The 20,130-nt window shown below is 38.2% G+C and overlaps 2 protein-coding genes across 5 annotated transcripts in view; one reads left to right on the top strand and one right to left on the bottom strand.

Moving 5' to 3' along the window:
• The window catches only part of LOC144645420 (uncharacterized), a 120,608-nt gene extending 102,279 nt beyond the window's left edge, over nt 1-18,329 (bottom strand). For 2 of the 3 annotated variants that reach the window (XR_013569267.1, XR_013569269.1), the window contains exons 1-8: nt 18,046-18,326; nt 17,814-17,927; nt 17,123-17,260; nt 16,124-16,181; nt 15,601-15,683; nt 15,390-15,479; nt 14,948-15,018; nt 14,147-14,581 (exon numbers count right to left, since the gene is read on the bottom strand). Coding sequence is in view for 1 of the 3 variants with exons in the window: in XM_078504999.1 (XP_078361125.1) it covers nt 14,545-14,581; nt 14,948-15,018; nt 15,390-15,479; nt 15,601-15,683; nt 16,124-16,181; nt 17,123-17,260; nt 17,814-17,927; nt 18,046-18,303 (849 nt within the window). In the remaining 2 variants the exon portion in view is untranslated. Of the gene's footprint in view, nt 1-13,499; nt 14,582-14,947; nt 15,019-15,389; nt 15,480-15,600; nt 15,684-16,123; nt 16,182-17,122; nt 17,261-17,813; nt 17,928-18,045 lie in introns of those variants that run through there. The other variant, XM_078504999.1, reaches the window with a different exon arrangement.
• LOC144645340 (hydroxyproline dehydrogenase-like) lies at nt 245-12,675 on the top strand. 2 transcript variants are annotated; one of them, XM_078504884.1, is made up of 10 exons: nt 245-632; nt 3,784-3,989; nt 7,187-7,242; nt 7,569-7,624; nt 8,065-8,166; nt 8,296-8,367; nt 8,762-8,908; nt 9,686-9,957; nt 11,521-11,609; nt 11,866-12,675. In XM_078504884.1, exons 1-10 carry the CDS (start codon nt 300-302, stop codon nt 12,030-12,032), a joined length of 1,500 nt encoding a protein of 499 aa, XP_078361010.1. In that variant the 5' UTR covers nt 245-299; the 3' UTR covers nt 12,033-12,675. The 2 variants fall into 2 exon arrangements, with proteins under 2 accessions (XP_078361010.1, XP_078361011.1); XM_078504885.1 differs by lacking the exon at nt 245-632 and adding an exon at nt 2,646-3,136.
• Nucleotides 18,330-20,130: the final 1,801 nt, after the last annotated feature.

Genomic DNA, 20,130 nt, shown 5'->3' with positions numbered 1-20,130 from the left:
ATCGGCACATATTGAAGAGGGCTACAAATTTCAAAATTTCTACAAATTTCACTCCTATTTAAAGCTTTGTTGTGTCTCTCGCATATTTCCTGTTAGGATAGCATACCTAGTCTTAAAAGTTTTCTAGGCTTATTATTAATTCCGTACGCAACCAGTTTTAATAATATCATAGCCTGCGGTTTTTACATATAAACTAGATTCAAATGAATTAAAGAAATGCAAATTAGTCGACTTCTAGCTTCGTCTTCCGTGACATCGACATTTTGTTTTCAACTGCTGGAGAGCACTGCGAAAAGAAAATGGCGATGTCTTCGTCGCTTTTTCGTCGAATATCTCGCCCGTTAATGAACTATCAGCGCATATCGTACGGGTCCACAGCTGGGAAAACAGAAAGGTCTATTTTTCATGGTCGTATTGTAGCGGTTCGAGCTCAAACAAGGCTTAAATACACCACAGCAAATGACGGGACAATTTTTACTCAAGAAAATGGCGATTATAGGGACTCAGAGCTCACTTTCGAGTGGAATCAACTACAGACTGCATACAGATCTAAACAGACTAGTGAACTGTTACGAGCAATGTTTGTTTTGAAGTTATGTTCGTACGACACATTCGTGCTCAATAGTATGAAGGTAGGTTCTGTTTGACTGCTTTACTTATTACTTAGACAATCTGATCTAAGTTCTATGGAGGTATCATCCTCGGAGACCCAGGGGCAGTTAGTGGGGGCGACGTGCAGCTTATCGGGACAACGGGATTTTCGGGCGAAAGTTTACAACATAGAGCGTAACAGCCCCTGGGCACTTTGTCTTACCGAACCAGTTCCAGAAGTGTTTGAACTCCTTTCCTCTTGATTGGCCACAAAAATATAATCAGTGAGGTTGACCAGAAGAGCGACTCTGACGTCTTCTTACACGAAGTTGTTTTCCTCATAGACTCGTCGTTGTTGTTAAGCCCGTCCATCGGATGATACTACGTGGGTCTCAGATAAAAAAGCAAAACAAAAACAAAGCAACGAGGCCTGGGAATATGTTAAATGTAGCATAGCGCAAGGAAACCAAAAGTTTTTAAAGCTATACGCGAGCACCTCTTGTTTATAAGTTTTGTTTTTGTTATTTAAATATCCAACAAATTAAACAAAAACCCTTTGTTTTAACTGTCAAGCTGGCAACAAAATAACAATAGGTGACGACAGCGATATCTTCGCTAACGCGTGGCCCGTGCAGTGAAGTACCCAGACCGTGGCAAGTTCCAGAAGTCGGGCAACGACCGAGAAAAATAATAAAAATTGTTGTTTACTCGAATAACTATTAAAAAGCGCGCAACTAACAGTGTAGGACTGGCAGTCGTCTAAGGCCTATTTTTTTCTGAGACTCTCCATGTAATAGCATCCGATTGATGGGCAGAGCATCCACGACGAGTCTATGAGGAAAACAACTTCGTGTAAGAAGACATCAGAGTCTCCTGGCCGGTCCTCGTCGCTGATTGGCCACAAAAATATTTTTGTGGCCAATCAGGAGGAAGGAGTTCAAACGCTTCTGGAACTGGTTCGGTAAGACAAAGTGCCCAGGGGCTGTTACGCTCTATGTTGTAAACTTTCGCCCGAAAATCCCGTTGTCCCGATAAGCTGCCCGTCGCCCCCACTAACTGCCCCTGGGTCTCCGAGGATGTGGAGGTATTTACTCTTCATGTAACGGTCTTAAACTCAAAAATATATTTGGGAAAATTGTGCAAAATCTTAGTCTCAAGATGGCAAGAAAGGAAAACTTAATCATTTTAAAGAGCGATGCAAGACTGTAATTACATCAACGATGCAAATCAAGTCAGTGAAAGGCAATTTTTTATATTGGTTAGTCTAGCACACTAACAACAGTCGTAATGCTAATCATACTGATAGCTATCAGCAAGCCGTGTCCCAGCTAGGCCCGTCCCGATTATGCTAGGAAAACGGGCATTTTATGTTCCTTGCAATGTTCGTTTTTTTGTCCAAAAAAATGCTTAAATTATGCTCATTTGTTCAAATTATGCTCCTTTGGTATGGAAAATGTAGAAAAATAAATAAGGCAACCACAATTAAAGCAGACGGTCAGAGTGCTTGCATGGATATCCACCCTATCCACCCCCCCCCCCCCCCTGTATCCGCCCCTGCATGACTCTGCTTACGACTCCGATTTTCATATTTCACTAGGTCGTAAGCGCTCTTACGACTCTGATTACTAACGATACCTCAAACTCTTGCTCCGTCCCCCGTGAAAGCCAAGACTGCAAAACAGTCGTTTTTTCTCTTAAGTCGTTGAAGAAAGCGCTAATCGAAAGCGCAAAGCGCCGATCGTTTTGCGAGCCTCGCCCGCCCGCAGTCTCACTCACAGTTTTGACATCGGCTCCAGACCTCTCGCTCTCGTTCGAAGACCGAGCGCGTTCGCAAAAGACGGTACGACTGTTTTGCAGTCTAGTGAAAGCCAGCCTTTATACGTACGTGACTAGATATCTGAAACCGTTTGCGTGATTTACTTTCCAAACATGATGTCACGCAAGCACTCTGACCGTCTGCTTTAATTGTGGTTGCCTTATTTATTTTTCTACATTTTTGATAACCCCATTCTGGTAAAACTAAATGACTGAAATATGTAACTATCTTGGTGAACAGCCACGCTTGATAATTAGCCCGACTCTTTGAATGCTGAAAGACTGCCAAGTGTGTGGGAGAACATGCCAGACAACAAGAAAAACAGGTTTTCAACTGGTCAAACACAAATCTCTTTACGCAGCTTTCATCACAGACTTTCACTGATGAGAAATCCACTACGTGGAAACCATGATACGTTTGAATTTCTTATAAACGACTTGCTACCAGCTAGTCATTATGTCAATTCTGAGACATATTCGCGACATTTCTTTCGTTCGATCACGCGTTCGCTTCTTTCGAAGCGCAGCAGTTCTATTTCGGGCACACGTAATTCAGACTCCTTCGACAAGTGCTGGTCACAATTCTCCCGGGAATACTCTAGCTGAGGAGCAAGTTCTCTTCAACGATGGTACTCGAATATTTGCTGTAAAGAGAGCAAGCGATATACTGCGCTCCCTTTTCGTTCTGAAACTGTGTTCGTATGATGTTGTGGCGAGAAAGAGTATGGTGGTACGTAAGGAATATTGTGTTTTTTATTTTCAGGATGGTAGCCGACGGTTAAATGTTTTAGCGCCAAGCTTGAATTCGATCAGGTCGCACTTGGAGAAACAGCGATATCTATAGCATTAGTTCATAAAAGCATTTTTGTTGCCTGAATTAATTATATTTCAACTATCTATCCCCCGCCGGCCCTACCCCATAAGTACCCCCTATGCAACCATAAATTAAAGATAATAAGGGCTGGCCCTGGCTTTTTTGTGTGCTTACTTTGAAAGGTTTACTTCCTGATATCATTTTACCTTTCAAGAATTGTTGTGTTATATATATATTTATGTCTTTTTTTCCCTTTTATTTTGGAAGGAGCGGGAGGGGGGGGGGGGGGGGATTCTGCAGCTGTCCCATTGTGCCTTTTCTGTTGTAAAATGTATACCATGTGACATACAGTTAGCTAATTCAAACTCAGTTGTTTTAGATTCCCCGTTATTTTGAGCTAAAACCCATTTCCCTTGTATTTGCCCTTCCCGCCATTTTGAACTATTTTTTGGTTCTCCCCAACGGTTCGAAACAACGGGGTTCAACTGTATTCCCTATTCTGCCAGTTAAAGTCTCTGAACAATATTGTAACAAAATGTAAGCTTTTCATTCTTTTTCTACAGCTCATGTCCTTTGGCCAAAGAGTGCTTGGAAAAACACTGTTTGAATTTTTATTACGTAAAACTATGTACAGCCAGTTCGTGGCTGGAGAGACTTTACCAGCTATCCAGGACACGATTAAAATGTTGCGTGAGTGTGGGATAGGAACTATGCTGTGTGTACCAAATGAGGAGGATCTCTCTACTGACTATGATAACTTTAGAGACAGGTGAGGTTATATAAAGATGTTGTAGAATTAACAAATAAGTGAGACTCTACAGGCCCCGCGGGGGAGGGGGGGGGGCACTCCCATATATGGGCTATATAGGTATGTGCCACAGGGTAGGGTATGGTTTTTGAGGTTCTTGGTCTTTAAATAGGGTATCATTTTTGCTCCTTTTGGCATTGTGTTCCAGGTGTGATCCTTAGATGGGGTACCTAAATTCTATCAGCTAAAATTAACGCCCAGCTAAGCGAAAAATAACAAGGGATCTTAAAACTGATTTAACCCTCCAATTATTAGTAAAGCGATTTTATAAAGATTTGTGTTTTGCCTTAAAAAGGGGAACCAATTTTCGCTTTCTTTATCCTTAAATAGGGTCAGAGTACCCCCCCCCCCCCCCCCTGGGCTACAGGCCAATCATGTAAACCAAGTTGTGGATGGTGCAGTTGCCTAATGATTATTGCACTGTGGTCCAGATCAAGCGGTCCAAGTTCAAACCCTGGCTGGGGCACTGCATTGTGTTCTTGCATGGGCAAGACACTTACCGGCAAATTTAACTCTAGGGGTATTCCGGTGATGGAGCATCCCATCCAGGGGGAGTAGAAATACTCCTAGTCCTTTCATGCTACGGACTATACATACGTACATTTAATTTCACGTCCCCACGGGGCTTTTCAGTGAAAAGACTGGCACAAACGCAGACTTAACCTTAAAAAGCAGCATTAAAGGTCAAATGAACAGAAATTTTGATTTTTGTTATTTTTTGCCCATGTGTTTAGTAATTAAGAGCCAAATAAACATATCCCAAAGTTTCAAAGCAATCGGTCATTACATCGTAGAGATATTGCAAGTTGAAAAATGCTTTTTTTAGGCTGTCATAATCGTAGAGTGCTCGGAAAAATTGTCGGAAATAAAAACTTGTGACGTCATAATTGGTGTTTTTGAAGACGACCGCAGACCGATTCCGCAGACAGCACCTTAAAACTCTAAATAAATGTGTTTAGTGACATTTCAAGCAGTTATTTCGTTCTGTTCTGCCGTTTTTCAGTGGATTGATTGTTGGTTGTTGTTAAGAGAGGCTCTTTTTTTAAATAGAATAGCTAAAGCACAAAAAAGGCTTAAAGTTTTGTTTGCTGTCGTTTTGCATATCATGTGAGACATAGGTAGAATGCACGCTGGTATGAAAACAAATCAGGAATCTCTATTGTTCTTTTTCATTAGCATTTAACGTTAATGAGCAGAATTATCTGCACGCGCGTAAACTATGCACGTGCGTTTTTAATTTTGGTACACTTCAAAGCAGTTCTGCACGCGCGTTAACTATGCACGTGCGTTTTGGATCTTGGTACACTTCAAAGCCATTCTCTGCCGAACAACAACGTGAAATGACGAAATTCTGCGTATTTTGGACAACGTCAGCCACGACGGCTAATTTTTGGTTTTTCTATTTGGGGTTAAACGCTCTCTTTGAATGTTCAGCGGGAGCTAGTTCTTAAAGCTATAAATAAGCAGAATGCGTCCAGAAAGCTGCGAGATTCTCAAGTAAAAAATAAATTCATTTTGCACCAGACGTTGTCGTTGATGTTGCCGTCGGTGCGGTCTGTGGAATCGGTCTGCGGTCGTCTTCAAAAACACCAATTATGACGTCACAAACTCGTTCCATTTCTTCCATTTCAGTGCGCAGTCATTCAAAAACGTTTTCGTGAAGCCTTCGGAAATCTTCGCATTTTTTGCTGTAATTCACACTTTAAGGCTCGGAAAGCAAAAATTTTTCTTAATTTTACTCAATAATGGATAGTTTTAGCATTTGGTTGGTTAAAATGGCATTTTGAAATTTCTGTTCATTTGACCTTTAAAGAAGGCCAAGGTCTTACTTAAATTTTTTACTTGTAATGAAATAATTAGTAGTAGTAATCAAATGGTGACGAGTGAAATTAGGCAATAATTTCACGCGCGTTTTGTCAAAATACTTATAATTTCCTGAGCCTTTAGGCGAGGTAAATTATTAGCATTTTGACAAAATGCAAGTGAAATTATTTCCTAATTTCACAAGTATACAATTTGATTACATTTTAATATCATAGGTGACAAATTACGCTTGCAATCGTAGGTTTTTGACTGGTATATTGCATCGTAAACTCTGAGCTTTGAAAAGTTGAAAGCATACATTTTGCTCAAGTTCGCAAGTTTTTTAGTCTTTAAAGAAAACCTTTTAGAGATTCCTTTTTGCTGTTGACAAAAAGTTTCAAAGAAGAATCAACTGTCATTTATTTCTCACATTATGACAGTAGTTTGTCTTGAATGAACTGAAAACAGTGCCCGCGTAAAACGCTCAAAAATCCGCTCGATGCCATTTATGTAATTGGCTTACCGTATTTACTCGAATAAGCGCCGCCCCCAAATAAGCGCCGCCCTCAATTAAGCGCCGCATTTGGGACAAAAAAGTTAATAAGCGCCGCCCCCGAATAAGCGCCGCAGACCTGATGCGGCGCTTGTTGGAAGAATTCCGTATAACTAAAAATAGCACTACAATGCAACTCTGAAACAGCCTTGGAAATTCCTTTTCATCAAAAGCAATGTTTTGCAGTTCAAGTTATTATGTTCTACCGCTCGCCCATTTTTTTTCTATCCAAAATTCTCACAATACGTAGTTCTGTTAACGTTGTGAAGGCAGTGAACTTTGTCGGGACAACAACCGCAACTACTTTCTTCCGTAAGAGCCGAATACTGACAATCAAAAGACCCTTCTTTTATAGTCACTGTAGAAGTTTTGTCGAGATGACATTGTTTATGGCGTCTAATTTTTAAATAAGCGCCGCCCTCGAATAAGCGCCGCACTTGAGGCGCGAAAAAATTAATAAGCGCCGCGGTGCTTATTCGAGTAAATACGGTAAATCTAGAAGTCGTTTGGACGTTTTGAAATATAAAATATCATCAAAAGTTTTATTACATGGCCAAGGCTAGCTGGCTAAGATGAAATTCAAGCGAAAATATACAAAGTTTAAGCTTTAAAACATCTTTTATTACGGACGTCATCTTGCCGCTAACAACGTTGCCATGGCAATTTTATAATTTCACATGTGAAATTATAAATTAACGCTAAAATTTCGCGCCAAAATTAAGGAGTAATTATTTTGTCACCTATGATATTATAGTAGTTATTGTTACTAATGACATTACATGGTTTCAAATGTTTCTTACAGGGAAGCTTTGTTTGATAGAAATGCAGAAGCAATCCTTAACTGCATTGGAAAAACAGGTGTGTTAATTGGAAAGAGATCAATTGACAGAATAGACATAAACTTCCAAATTTTAAATGATCATCAGTTAAATATTGATCAGGATGAGAAAAACATATTAATTAATTTTTACCTTCTCACTTTGTAATACAATCCTTTCCTTCTCATTTTCATTCTCTTCTTTGCCACCTCACTCCTTCCCTTGCCTCTTCCCACCCTATTCTTTTCCACTTTTCATCAATTTCCTTCCCATTTCCCATCTTCTATCTTCACACTCCCACTCTCTTCCTTCTCATCTACGTACATGTTTATTATGCTGAATTTTGCTTTGTTTATGGTTTTACAGAGGAAGGAGGATTTTCACAAATGAAGGTGACTGCAATATGCAGTCCTATGCTACTTGTAAGTTTATTAGTAAAACAACAAATTAATATAATAAATTTGTATTATCTGCCTTTGTTCTTCAGTTCATTAATGGTATGTTTAACAGATATTTTTTTACAGAAACTAAATGAACTAATACTCAGCTACAAACAATTAAAGCTCTGTTGGGGTAAAATTCTAGCAATTGGTACTCAACAAGCTGTTGACATGATAACAAACGGCAAGACTTAATGTGTCAAAATCTCAACAGAGAAGTGCAGATCTTTCAAAATTATGACATGAAAAGGTTTGAAATTCAGATGTTGGACATACATACTTGCCCTCCCCCCCCCCCCACACACACACACACCCCTAGTAACAGGGTCTCTTGTTAGTACTTTGATTTAAGTTTGTTGCCATTGTTGTTGCTTGTGTTTCAGTCTGAATGTAATTTAATAATCATTTTCTGTTTTGTTTAGAATGTACTAAATGACTACTTAACTCCATATGAGACAAGCTCAGAGATGCCAGCAGGACTGGATATCAAAAGCTTTGCAGAAGGCTTTGACAAAAAGATAAAGGTTATTAATTTGCATGTTTTTAATTTAAAAATTAGGAATATGTTCACTTGGCTTATAAGCATTACCGGTATTAATTGTTGGTTTTGCCAATAAATACATTGATTATTTTCTTTGTGTTTATTTTTGCAGCTGACTGTTTTGAAAGACAGCCAAAATGAACATCTTCAAAATGTATTGAAAAGACTGGACACATTTGCCAAGGTAGTATCGTGTACAAATTGTAGGACAATTACAATGAGAACATATGACTGTAAGCCTAATTATTTTACCATTTTTTGACAGCCAGATAATTACGAATGGTAAATCAAAATGCGAGACTATGCGAGACGGTGAGACTGATATCTTTTCTGCGAGCCCTTAAGACCCTTTTAGCCTTGCAAAAGAAATCAAGACTCCAAGGTGTCAAAAAAAAACTCGAGACGGCGAGACCTCTGAAATTTGGCTAAAATTTTGCGAGACACACATTTTTTGAAGGACCATTCACCACCCCTAATTACCTGAAGGTTACTTTTGTTAGTGGCTACTAATTTTAGCGATTTTTGGGAGGTAGGTGAAAATCGCTAAATTTATTGCTCACTAAAATTTGCCTCGGTAGGCATGCATAAACCGCAATGTGCGGTTGGTGATTGATGCAGAGCAGACATATCTCCAGGCTTCAATTAATCAACTGGTGTTAGCACTCCAGTACAAGTACAACAAGAATGTTCCCTGGGTCTACAATACTTATCAATGCTACAGAAAGGTATGGTTTTGGTTTTTACAGGAATGTAAAAAATTTAAATTAAAAGCTAAATAATGGCTAAATGGGAAAACCTTAGAACACTTGAATTGCATGTACAGCAGAACCTTGGGCTAAAGTTCAGAAATCTGCTTATGGAAGACATGAAGCACTCCTCGAGACACCCGACCCCAGTCTCTCCCACATGGAAGTGACATAATTGATGTATATCTCGCAACTGTCACACTGTACTGTTTAGTATTTTATCAATGTAGAATGAAGCGTTGAGAGAAAATAGGCATACACCCTCTTTCCTTGGTAACCGGTCAAAATGCTATGCCCCCTTAAAAGCATATAGAAAGTACCGGTAATTAAATTCCTGTAAGAAAATTACTTCCCTCAAGTGAAAAAAAAATGGCTTTATATTTTTATTCTTAAAACATTGTGTACTAAATTGGTTTTAGAATACAAGCAAACACATTCCATGTTAGAATCCCAGGGGTGTTATGTCGGGGGCATTTTGTCCTGGGGCTCTCACTTTTTTCTTTTTTCTCACAAATTATTTGTGTATACCGTAAAGTTCCATGGATAAGCCACACCTGTAGATAAGGAAGCTCAAATTTTGAAAAAAAAATACAGTCAATTAAGTTTGATGTTCAAGTAAAGTTCTATTGGAAAACAAACAAGCATGGACAGCTTCAAAACACTGACACAGTGATTTTTGACTTATACATGGATCTTTACGGTATATTTTCTATTATTAAACTGTTCAAAATTCCTATTTTACACAATCTATTACAGGACACCCATGACAGACTGAAAGCCAATTTAGAATTGATGGACAAGCTAGGTTTTTACTTTGGTGCCAAGATTGTGCGTGGAGCTTATATGACACAGGAGAGAAATCGAGCGGCCGACATGGGTTATGATGACCCCATACATAACAGTTATGAAAATACATGTAGAATGTACGATCAAGTGGTTGAAACTGTGCTACAGAGAGTTAGCCGCACTCCAGCAGAAGTTATGGTGGCCTCACATAATGAAGAATCAGTTAAACTTGTAGTGCAAAGGTAGTTAAATTTGTCAGTAGTTCTTTTTAATCGGGCGGGGCCTGGGCCCGATTCATAATCTGCACGGAATTTTTTTTTTTTTTTTTTTGTCGGTGAATCGATCCAGACCCACGCGGCCCAGCCCGCTCTTCTGTCACGGTCACGCAAGATTTAATATTTAATAGCGATCAGCCGATCACTCGCGTTTAACATGAACACTCTGCTCTCTGAAATGTATAATTTTGTTTCATTCCATATTTTACAAGAAGAGAGGGCTGAATATAATCACATAGCGAAAACAAAGACCGCTTGGACATGTCCAAGCTATTTAAAACTACCACTACGTCAGACCCATGTCACGCGATCTCTCGCTTGTAGCTATAAATAATCATTCACCTATTTTCTGTTTGAATACTCTGCGCTCTGTTTGTGTGAAATATTTATTGTTGTGTTACTCAAGCGTTTGGCTCGGAGCGAGTACAAGTCGTACAATTTACCCGGAACGTGTTAAATATTGCAAAACAACGACTTATTTTCTGGATATCCCAATTTTTGTTTTGAGTTTACGGTATTTTGAGAATCGAAACGTTATCGAAACGTAAGTTGCAAGCTCAGCAAGAATGTGTCAAAGCATGGGATACACGTCATCGCGTCAGGGGAATTACCAAAAGCTTGTCGGAAGACGCTAAACGGAGAAACACAATGGGATGGTCTTAGTCTACTGTTTATTTTGGCGTGATTTGGCTTTCTTTTAAATAAACTGGTTTGGGTTTATTTTATTGAACATTCGGAACAAAATAAATATTTGCATGCGTAAGCAGGCATTTTTCCGGCTAGGCATGTGGTTTTAAAAAGCAAAAGATGACGTGGTAAAGGAAATTCATGTCACGTTCACTCCGTGACTAACGCAAACACGACTTGTGTGTTTCTCAAGTGACTGCTTGTCTAAAGATTTTACTGTGCGGCGCCGTGCCTTAAAGCCAAAGCACTGAAAGAGGTCAGGTGGTCAAACATTACCCGCACGATTATAAACTGCTTGCAGTTCTTGTTTTTACATATAACCGACCCCCTCATAAACTTTATAAGGATCAGAGACTCCTTTTGAAAAACTGTGATGGAAAGGGAAAGGTACAAATAAACTGACAATAATACTATAGTTGCTGTAGACATCATTCAGAAAGTTCTGCAAGCCTGTAGTCTACCATGTATGAAGTTATACAGGCAGGGTTAACATTAAAACCATTATTAAGTTTTGATTTAGTTTGAAGCATTACGTTGAATGATGTGTCCAAAAAACATACCTTATTATAGGAAATTAACGATACATGTTATTAGCGCAAATTTCAAAAATTCGCGTTTATTGATGTAAACACGCTTACTATAAGCATTAAATCAGAACTTTTCTTAAATTCGCGTTAATTTTATTACGTGTAAATTTTTTTCGCGTTGTTAAAATGCTTCGTTATATTCCTATAATAAGGTAAGTTGCCCTCAGTCGACATTTAATTTCAACCATAAAAAATGCCTCAAAGTCACTGAGGGTTACGGTTATTTATGGTCACACTGCTCATATTTTTGAAACAGAATGAAGGAGCTTGGAATTGCACAAGATGCTGGAAAGGTTTCATTTGGACAGCTCTATGGAATGTGTGATCAGGTCTCTTTCCTTTTAGGTGAGGATAAATTTGCAGAATTGGCTTGACAGGGTGCAATAACCTATTGTGAAGAACTGTAACTTATGGTGGTGGTGGCACACTTAATTTTACGCTTGTTACAATATTACAATGGTATACAAACTTCTCAAGCAATCTTTATATCTAGCTCTGCTGGATAGCATAATGAGAGATCAAAATTACTGATATCTTTCACATCAATATTTTTTGGCAATTTATTCAGCAACTCTACATTTATTTTGCCATTTTGTTGTAGGGCAAAAAGGCTTCAGCGTATACAAGTCTGTTCCTTACGGCCCAGTGGGTGAAGCACTTGCATATCTGGGGAGACGAGCAACTGAAAACAGAGACGTCATCAAAAGAACTGAAAAGGAAAGGTCACTCTTGTGGCAGGAGTTAAAGAGAAGAATCACAAACTCTTGACCGTCGACATTGATAATGTACAGTTAGAAAAATTATTATTTTTAAGGTTATATATATTTTTTCCATGTATCTGTTGAAAAGGTGGTTGACAGACTAAAAAATTCCAGTGACATTTTAATGTGTATTAGTCGGTGTTCAGGTTTACAAAGTAGGCATCCTTGGGGTGTACCCAAGAAATAATGATATTCACATTAAAATTTTGTGCACTTTACAAGATTTTGTTTTGAACACTAGGTGTCTTTTACAAATCGGTATTATGCTGCTGCTCAGGGGGCTGTTGAATTTTATGTTAGCACATACTATGAGCAGCCCCTTTTTGTCTTAGTCCATTGTGTGCAAAGCCGAAGAAATGGGGTTCAATGGCCACGTGAAATGTTTTTACTTAAGTTTAGCACCTTGTAAAGGGAGTGAATTTTCTTCTTTTTGGAGTTAGCCCTTGTTCTCAATAAAAAAATTTCAATTAAAGCCATACTTTTTATTAACTTTTATTAAATCTATTTTATAGTATAATCAGGGTTGGTACACTTTTTCAGGCCAAAAATTCAAGGACTTTTTAAGGACTTTCCAGGACCCTTCTTGGAAATTTCAAGGACTTCTTTTCATGAAATTTACACCAAATCAACAGTTAATGTGCTTGCTGAAGCAAGCACATTAATTTTGGCAGTCTTCTCATTACCTTGAAGCCTTTTGACATTCATTAAAAAAATCAAGGACTTTCAAGGACCGAAAACCAATTCCAAGGACTTTCAAGTCCTTGAATTTTTATTTTGAGATTCAAAGACTTTCAAGGCGCATGCGAACCCTGTATAATATTAAATTATCTTGGTAGCAGTGGTTCTGGTTACTTGTCGTAAGTTAGCATGTTGTTTAGCTGAAAGATACTGAAAATTAAAACAAGGGGTAACCCACAAGTTCATTTACTGTTGTAACTGTGCTATCCTTTTTCACAATCCCCTCGATTTTAACACGTCCCAATGATAAAAGTTGTTTCCCTTAAATTCATTTCTCTTATTCAAACACTGCAATTTTACCCCCTTAACTCCCGATTTCTTCAACCAATTTTCATTTCCCTTGAAGGTTTGAGAAACCGGGTTCCACAGTAGATCTCCCTGGTTTTGACAAACTTCATTATTGTATTACAATGTACATATTAATCACATCCATTTGACAAAATGTTTGTTCAAAGTTTTGTCTAGTGAGCAAACAAACTGACACCTCTTGATATAATAGTAAACATGGAAAAGAGACAGATCAACCTTGAAAATTATGATCGAAAGTATGTCAAAAATATTTGCCCAAAATTTGGTTTCTCTGGCAAGGGCTCAGGTTTGGGAAAGACCTCTGATCCACCAGCATTAAAATACTCAATAAAGAAATTCATGATAGAGGGGTCAAAGAACTTGTTTTATCATCATATCATTCCGTAAGCAAAAACTCTCCAGGAATCAAAAATACAACATACACAAGTTGTTTTAGAATGAAATATTTAAATAAAATGATCTGGATAAATTAAATGCCTACCGGTACATGGGTAATTAAATTAACATCAATAAATTTCTCGACCTTTAATACAGTATTTACAATAACTTTTAACAAAATATTTTATGGCTTAGAGCAAACACGATTTAAATTACAGTTTGAATTAAATTGGTTATTTAGGTATTTTGTTCTTAAAAGACCCTTGCAAAAATCCTGTTACAATAAATACTTGTGGATATTGCAATTTGTTATATATGATTAAAAAATTGAGTAAAACCGCAGTATATGTCACATAACTCCAGATTTCACATTCTGACTTGAAAGAGTAACTAGATGTTTGAGTTTTTCTCACAGAAGTAATTCACTTAGAATCAATACAGTTTGATAGCAGACAAAGTAAATGTAATTAAAATCCGTCTCCTTTTTGATAAAATGTAGAAAGTGAATTCTTAAACCTGGCCACGGGTAATTCAGTGTACACATTCAAAAGAATTCTAATAATTAATCATTATTATTGAGAACATTTAGAAATGTGATTGACAACGAAAATGAGCGACACGAAAAGTAGTGTACCGGTAATTTCAATCATTTTCATTGTCAATTACATTCAAAAGACTAGTACAGAATTAATATACAGTTATGTAGCATTTTGAAACAAGTGCTTCATTGGTTCTTTTTCTCGTCTATCAATAAAATTAAGCAAAAAAACGGGAAGATAACACTGTTCAGTGGAAGAGAATATCAAGAAGCTGACAAATCTCTTCAATACGGACACTGGAGAAACAAAGCTCAAGAATTAATTTAAAAAAAATTTGTCTCTTTTAGACAAGGGAATTGCTATGTGCATAGTTAGATTTAATTTCGACGAAGGTCCACGAATAGGTATTTGGCTGGAAATTGAATACTGGCCACAGGAAAATGAAAAAGAATTAAATCAGGAAACTTACTATAAAGAAATTAGTTTTAAAAACTACATGATTGTACTTGTTGAGTTGTAGTGTACTGATTCTTGAACACTGACAGCAAGGATCTATCAATTCACACTTTTCTCCCTTTGATCGGGTTGAAGGCTGCAAAACGAAAGCAATAAGATCCTGTTACATTTTGTTAACTTTTCTTACAAGTTGCAACACAAGGGCACAATGTATTCAACATAAATTTGCACATGAAATACAGGTAACCCCTCTTTAAGTTGTATAAAATACCCTTTCTAAATATTGTTTCTATTGCACCCTCCCAGTGGCATTAGAAATGTTTAGTAGCTGTTCTGGAGGCCATGTGCAACTAGGGAGAACACGCATGAAGGCCGTGGCATTGCAAAATGAAGTTTGTTGTCAATGACGGTTAATATTTTTTTTTTTAAAAAAAAGAGCAGATTGCGAGCTTGGCAAGATGTTGATCAGGGCTGAGGAGCAAGCACTGCCGCACTTGTTTACCTTGCTATCAAACTCTCCTCTTCAGCAGCATCGCTGGATTCTTCATCGGGAACTTCACCCTCCATCACCATCTAAGGGATTATCCAGATTAACAGAAGTATTTTTAATCAAACAAGACAACAAGACTATGGTGACGAAACTTTTTTTCATGAATCAAGTTACCCATTGTGCAGCCTAATTCAATATTTTATTGACACCAGTTAATTGGCTTGTATAACCAGAGCCTTAGTAGGTTAGTAAATTCGTCGACGCTTTAAGGTCAAGAGGGAACAAGTCCCTGCAACTTGTCCCATTGTTTGTGCTGACTTTTATAGACAACAAGTCAAGTTGTAGTAAGATCAAAATGCATCTTCTTGTAAAAAGCTGTTATACAGTACATGTGCCAAAATATCCATCAAGCATGTATCTTTGTCCATTCTTTGGCTCACCTCAAATTTGTTACCTGGTAAAGGGATGCAAAGTACTCTGCCTGGCCAGCAACTTCTTCCAGGCTTTTGTTTCTTTCTCTGATCTCTTCCAACTCTTTATGCAGCTAAATATGATACAAACAGGTCAAATTATGGTAAACACACTAGTATGTCATTGTGTATTATGAAGCATAACATTTTTTTTACTAACAATATACTACAATTTGCATTACAACAATATCTAACCCTCTCGTTTTCCTCTAAGGCTTCTTGCAAAGCAAGCCTCCTCTCCTCTGCCAACAGCTCCCAATATCTCTCTGGTGCTGGATCTGTAGTTATTAATTATAAGGATTTTTTTGGAAAATAAAAACAGCTGTCATTAATACTTTGTTTCTCTAAATGCAACTGAAAATTATAAATAACTAAAAATGGAAGTGAAGTGAGTTTTCTAAAATTAATTTGTACTTGAAGATAGAAATATTAGACTGTGATGAAATAATGAAATTTGGTTTGTATCTGATCTTAAAATCGGTTCAAAAAAGTTGGTAAAAACGTATAAAACTGAATTTTCGGTACCTCTCTGTTACCTTCATCAGAGTTAAACTCTGATGAAAGTAACAGAGAGGTACCGAAAATTCAGTTTTATACGTTTTTACCAATTTTTATTGAGCCGATTTTAAGATCAGATACAAACCAAATTTCATTATGTCAAACACTGATCGCCCTAATAACGACTGTGATGAAGTTGTAAAGTGTGGAAGCCACTTGCCTGAAACCATCAAAGCTACTGCATCATCAATCACTTCACTCTGCATAGATTTTGTACTCTACAAATAAAAAAAAATGAGAAAATGAACAAGTAATAAACATTTTGGAGGGAAGTAGAGAAACAGGACTGGTATAAATCAAACAGCTTTCAAGTGTATGTATGCAGTAAATTCTGATGGTAAGCATGGAAGCAGGGATGACACAGTGGTGACAGTATTCGCCTCCCAACAATGTGGCCTGGGTTCGATTCCCGGACCTGCCGTCATATTTGAGTCGAGTTTGTTTTTGGTTCTTGTCCTTTCTTCATGGTTTTTTTTTTTCTGGGTTGTCCGGTTTTGCTCCCTCCACAAAAACCAACACTTCCAAATTCCAATTCTCTCAGGAATACGTGATTATAGCTTTGAAGGCTTGGTTACTTAGCCACGCCACCTTTGACATCCAGGGAAGTAAACATGGCCGCTTTTGCTGAATGAAGATTTCTTTGATTTGAAAGAAACCAGTCCAAGTCCTGGATATTTTAAACATTGGGAATTTTTCAAATTAACTACCAAGACTTTTGGACCGAAAATATTTTCAAGAGATGGTTCTCAAGGCATTAGAAATGATCGTAAACACGGCGGTTTTGGCGATCGATGAGAAACTCAGTCAGATCGATTGAGCAAACATTATTTAGTTCTCTTCTCACCGGAGCTACTCATTTTAAGAGGATTCGCACATTCGTTTAGAAGTCATCCACAATCATACAAAGGTAACGGACATCTATCTTTCTCATTGTGTTTGTTTTGTTCCGTTTTATTGCTTTAACTAAATAAATTCTGATTGCAATCGATGATTTAAACTGGTTTACACCGTATGCAAGCGAACACTTGTGTTTGCTGTTTTCTTGTTTGCTATTGTTATTTTTTTAAGTTCTTGATGATCACCTCTAAAAATTATACTAAAACAATTATTTGCCTCAGTTAATAATAATTGTTAATTATTACCTAATAATAATAATTACCTTTTTGCCTGAACTCACACTTGTATCCGAATCTGAGGAATCGGTACATGCTGTAGAGGAACTACTGCCTGATGGTGAAGGAATCTTAAGCTTCTGTTGCTTGAGCTTCAATGAAGATGACTTGCTTTTCTTTGATTTCTTAACAAATAGGTATTACGTGACAAATTAGTATTAACCATAAGATTGTGAAAGGGGCAGTGTCACTGAGATTTAGTGCTGCAGTGTGTACTTGAAAAGAATACACTTAAGGTGTTCAGTTGGTATTAATTGGAAATACAACAACAGTGGTCTGGCCTTGCCTTGTATTTGTCATGAAAATTGCTAAAAAGTTGTGTGGCTATGGATGGGCAGGAACTAGAAAGTGGCCTAGACGTTTTCATGTTTGACAGAAGTTAATGAGAGCAACTCGCATTAAAACCATTGACTATGGTTTATTCACATCGTGGAGAATGAATTTGTGCCATACTTTTGTTTTTAAAGGTTATTTTGTTGATCAAAAGGTGTGCCATCGCAGTTAGAACATAGTTTACACAAAAACCTAGAAGACTTCCCGTAACACTGTCCCTTTTTAATCTTTTTGTTGTTGTTTTAATATTTTTCTCAAGCACAGCAAGCTCATGACTAAAACTGCAGATTTCAAGGTAAAGAAAACGTTTTTGTTCAGCTGACGTGAAACAAACTATCTGCTTACCATTTCATGTTGTCTGACCACGCCGCGACTGCCAACAAGTGTGCCATCTCCGCTTGCAGTCGGCTGAAGAACTTGAAGCGTTTTTCTCTTCTCTTTTTCGACTCCACTTGGTTTCTGTCACAAAATGCAGAATAACTTTAACACAACACAGTTCTCAACGCCACATAACACCGCGTAAGCCACGCTGTTTTATTAAAGTATCAAGTTAGCAAAATTTAATTAACAAGCATACCGTTTTCCTCGTTGGCGAAGCGTACAAGCTCGTCGAGAAAGACTTGGGTTTCATTTTTCCTTCGCCACCACGAGTTGTTCGGGAAGGAGAAAACAGCACAGAAGCAACTTTTGGGTGATTTCTCATCATGCAAACTTCTCCGGGACTAAGAGGACTATTTTCGTCGCAGGTATATTCACTCCTGGGCGCTTCGTTATCGAAGAGAAGTGTTGCACTCGGTAGCACTACTGAATTCTCGTCACCTTCATTGTCCGCCATGTTTTTAAACCTCGCGGGAAATTCCAGCGTGCATGCCAACCGAGTCACGTGACTTTCCATTATAGGAATCGAGGAATCTGGTACCCAGAGCCTTCGCGGCCCTCGATCAGGATCAGGAAAGGGAGGCCGGAGAAGAGATCAAGAGGGTCTCGAGGGGCTGTGCATGTGCCTCATGACAAAAATATCATGTAAATTACAAATGATTCAGGCAAACTATGAAACATGGGTATTTTTTTTTCGTTGCTCAATTCACAACCTGATCCGAGAAATTGAAAGAAACTGAGAAAGATACATAGCTCCGTCAGGAGCCCATTACTACTGGCTCCGTGTAGTTCCCATCCATCTGCGGCTCGCTGAGTCTAAGCCCAAAGTACTGCCATTAGGCATAAATAGATTGTGCTCGGCAACTTTTGAGCAATTTTTAGCGTTTTGAGCACTTTTTGTAGTACAGAACCTAGGGCACTTTACCTTTCGCACTTTTGAGAACAAATAATACGATCCAAACAAACGTCGCCGAGGATTTTACTTTTTTTTACTTTTTTTTTATATTTTTTCTATTATTGAGTATGTTGGTAGGTCATTTATACTCTTTTGGCCTCTGTGGCAACAAAAATGAGATCTAAATGGGCATTAATAGTGGCACTTTTGGATATTTGAGCAACTTTAGAGCAACTTTTGGTATTTGAGCAACTTTTCCTAACTACACATCTATATCCTAACTGCCATTTAGGTTATGCCAGCTCAGACACCTCAGAGATGAAAATGTGTCTCGTACGAACTGAGCAGAAAGGTGCCACAGAGGTGTGACAGAGAGCTGTCGCGTGCTACCATGGCGCGCGCGCGCCGTACAACACCAAAACTGTTTATGACGACAAATCTGACAAATTGGAAAAAAAGGTTTTGTTGACGAATACGTTAGCACAAGCTCACAACACGAAGAAGTTTTTATCAAGATGTTTAGGACAGAGTTAATTTTGAACACCGTTTGCAAGATCTGGGAACGAGGTTACCCTTTGCGAAGGTAAGGGAGCAGTTGTAATTTACGTTACATGTAAACGGTAATTCAGCCAAATGCAGAAGCAACAGAAAGTGCTGGTTTGAATCGTAATAGGCAGTTTCAGGTGCAACGAAAAAGAAAGGCTCTTTAATAGAATACACTTTAACGGATGGGCCTGAATGGGTAAAATGGGAACTGAGATTTGGGCACATTTTCACTTGAAGAATGGGTCTTCGGTCACTAGACTGGGAGGGAATCACAAACAAATAAACAATTGAACTGGGACTGGGATTTAGAAATTCTGGAAAACAGTGGATAGGCTGGGAAATGGGGCTTTGGGCAAAATTTGGGCTGGGAAATGGCATTTTATACCCCCCCCCCCCCCCCCCCCCCCTTCAGAACGCCTTTAACAAAAGACGACGATTTTGCTAGTTATTTTATTTGTAAAATAATTAAGATTTAAGCAAGTTTTAACAGAAAATGTTTTGCAGTAACTGACGTAGCTGCAGTGTTGGTGCGCATTTTATTTTTCACACTTGCGCTTCCAGCCTGTCACCTTGTGTAAGTTTTAAAAAATTCAAAATAAAGTACCTGCTAACGAAAACGGAACAAAGAACAATGTTGTTTTCTTCTGCTTATGTTTATGTAGCGTGAGGACGCGCAGTGGCTTATGTAAGTATATTTCTGAGTGGATCATACGCGGATACTCAATGGCTCATGTAAGTATATTTCTGAGTGGATCATACGCGGATACGCAGTGACTCATGGACGTATATCTTGTGGATACTCGCGGCTCAATAGATATTTCTCGTGGATACACGTATACACAT

This window comes from Oculina patagonica, chromosome 3, assembly GCF_052425735.1.
Source record: "Oculina patagonica isolate OP01 chromosome 3, crgOcupat, whole genome shotgun sequence".
Classification (NCBI taxonomy): Eukaryota; Metazoa; Cnidaria; class Anthozoa; order Scleractinia; family Oculinidae; genus Oculina; species Oculina patagonica.
Note: the sequence above shows the minus strand (reverse complement) of the source record. Positions and strands in the feature narration are given on the sequence as shown.

What these genes read in the sequence shown, in the direction of transcription:
- LOC144645340 (XM_078504884.1), top strand. Translation starts at nt 300, where the DNA reads ATGGCGATGTCTTCGTCGCTTTTTCGTCGAATATCTCGCCCGTTAATG. An exon ending in TATGATAACTTTAGAGACAG is followed by an intron (nt 3,990 to 7,186) that starts GTGAGGTTATAT and finishes TGTTTCTTACAG; the next exon opens with GGAAGCTTTGTTTGATAGAA. An exon ending in GACTGGACACATTTGCCAAG is followed by an intron (nt 8,368 to 8,761) that starts GTAGTATCGTGT and finishes TTGCCTCGGTAG; the next exon opens with GCATGCATAAACCGCAATGT.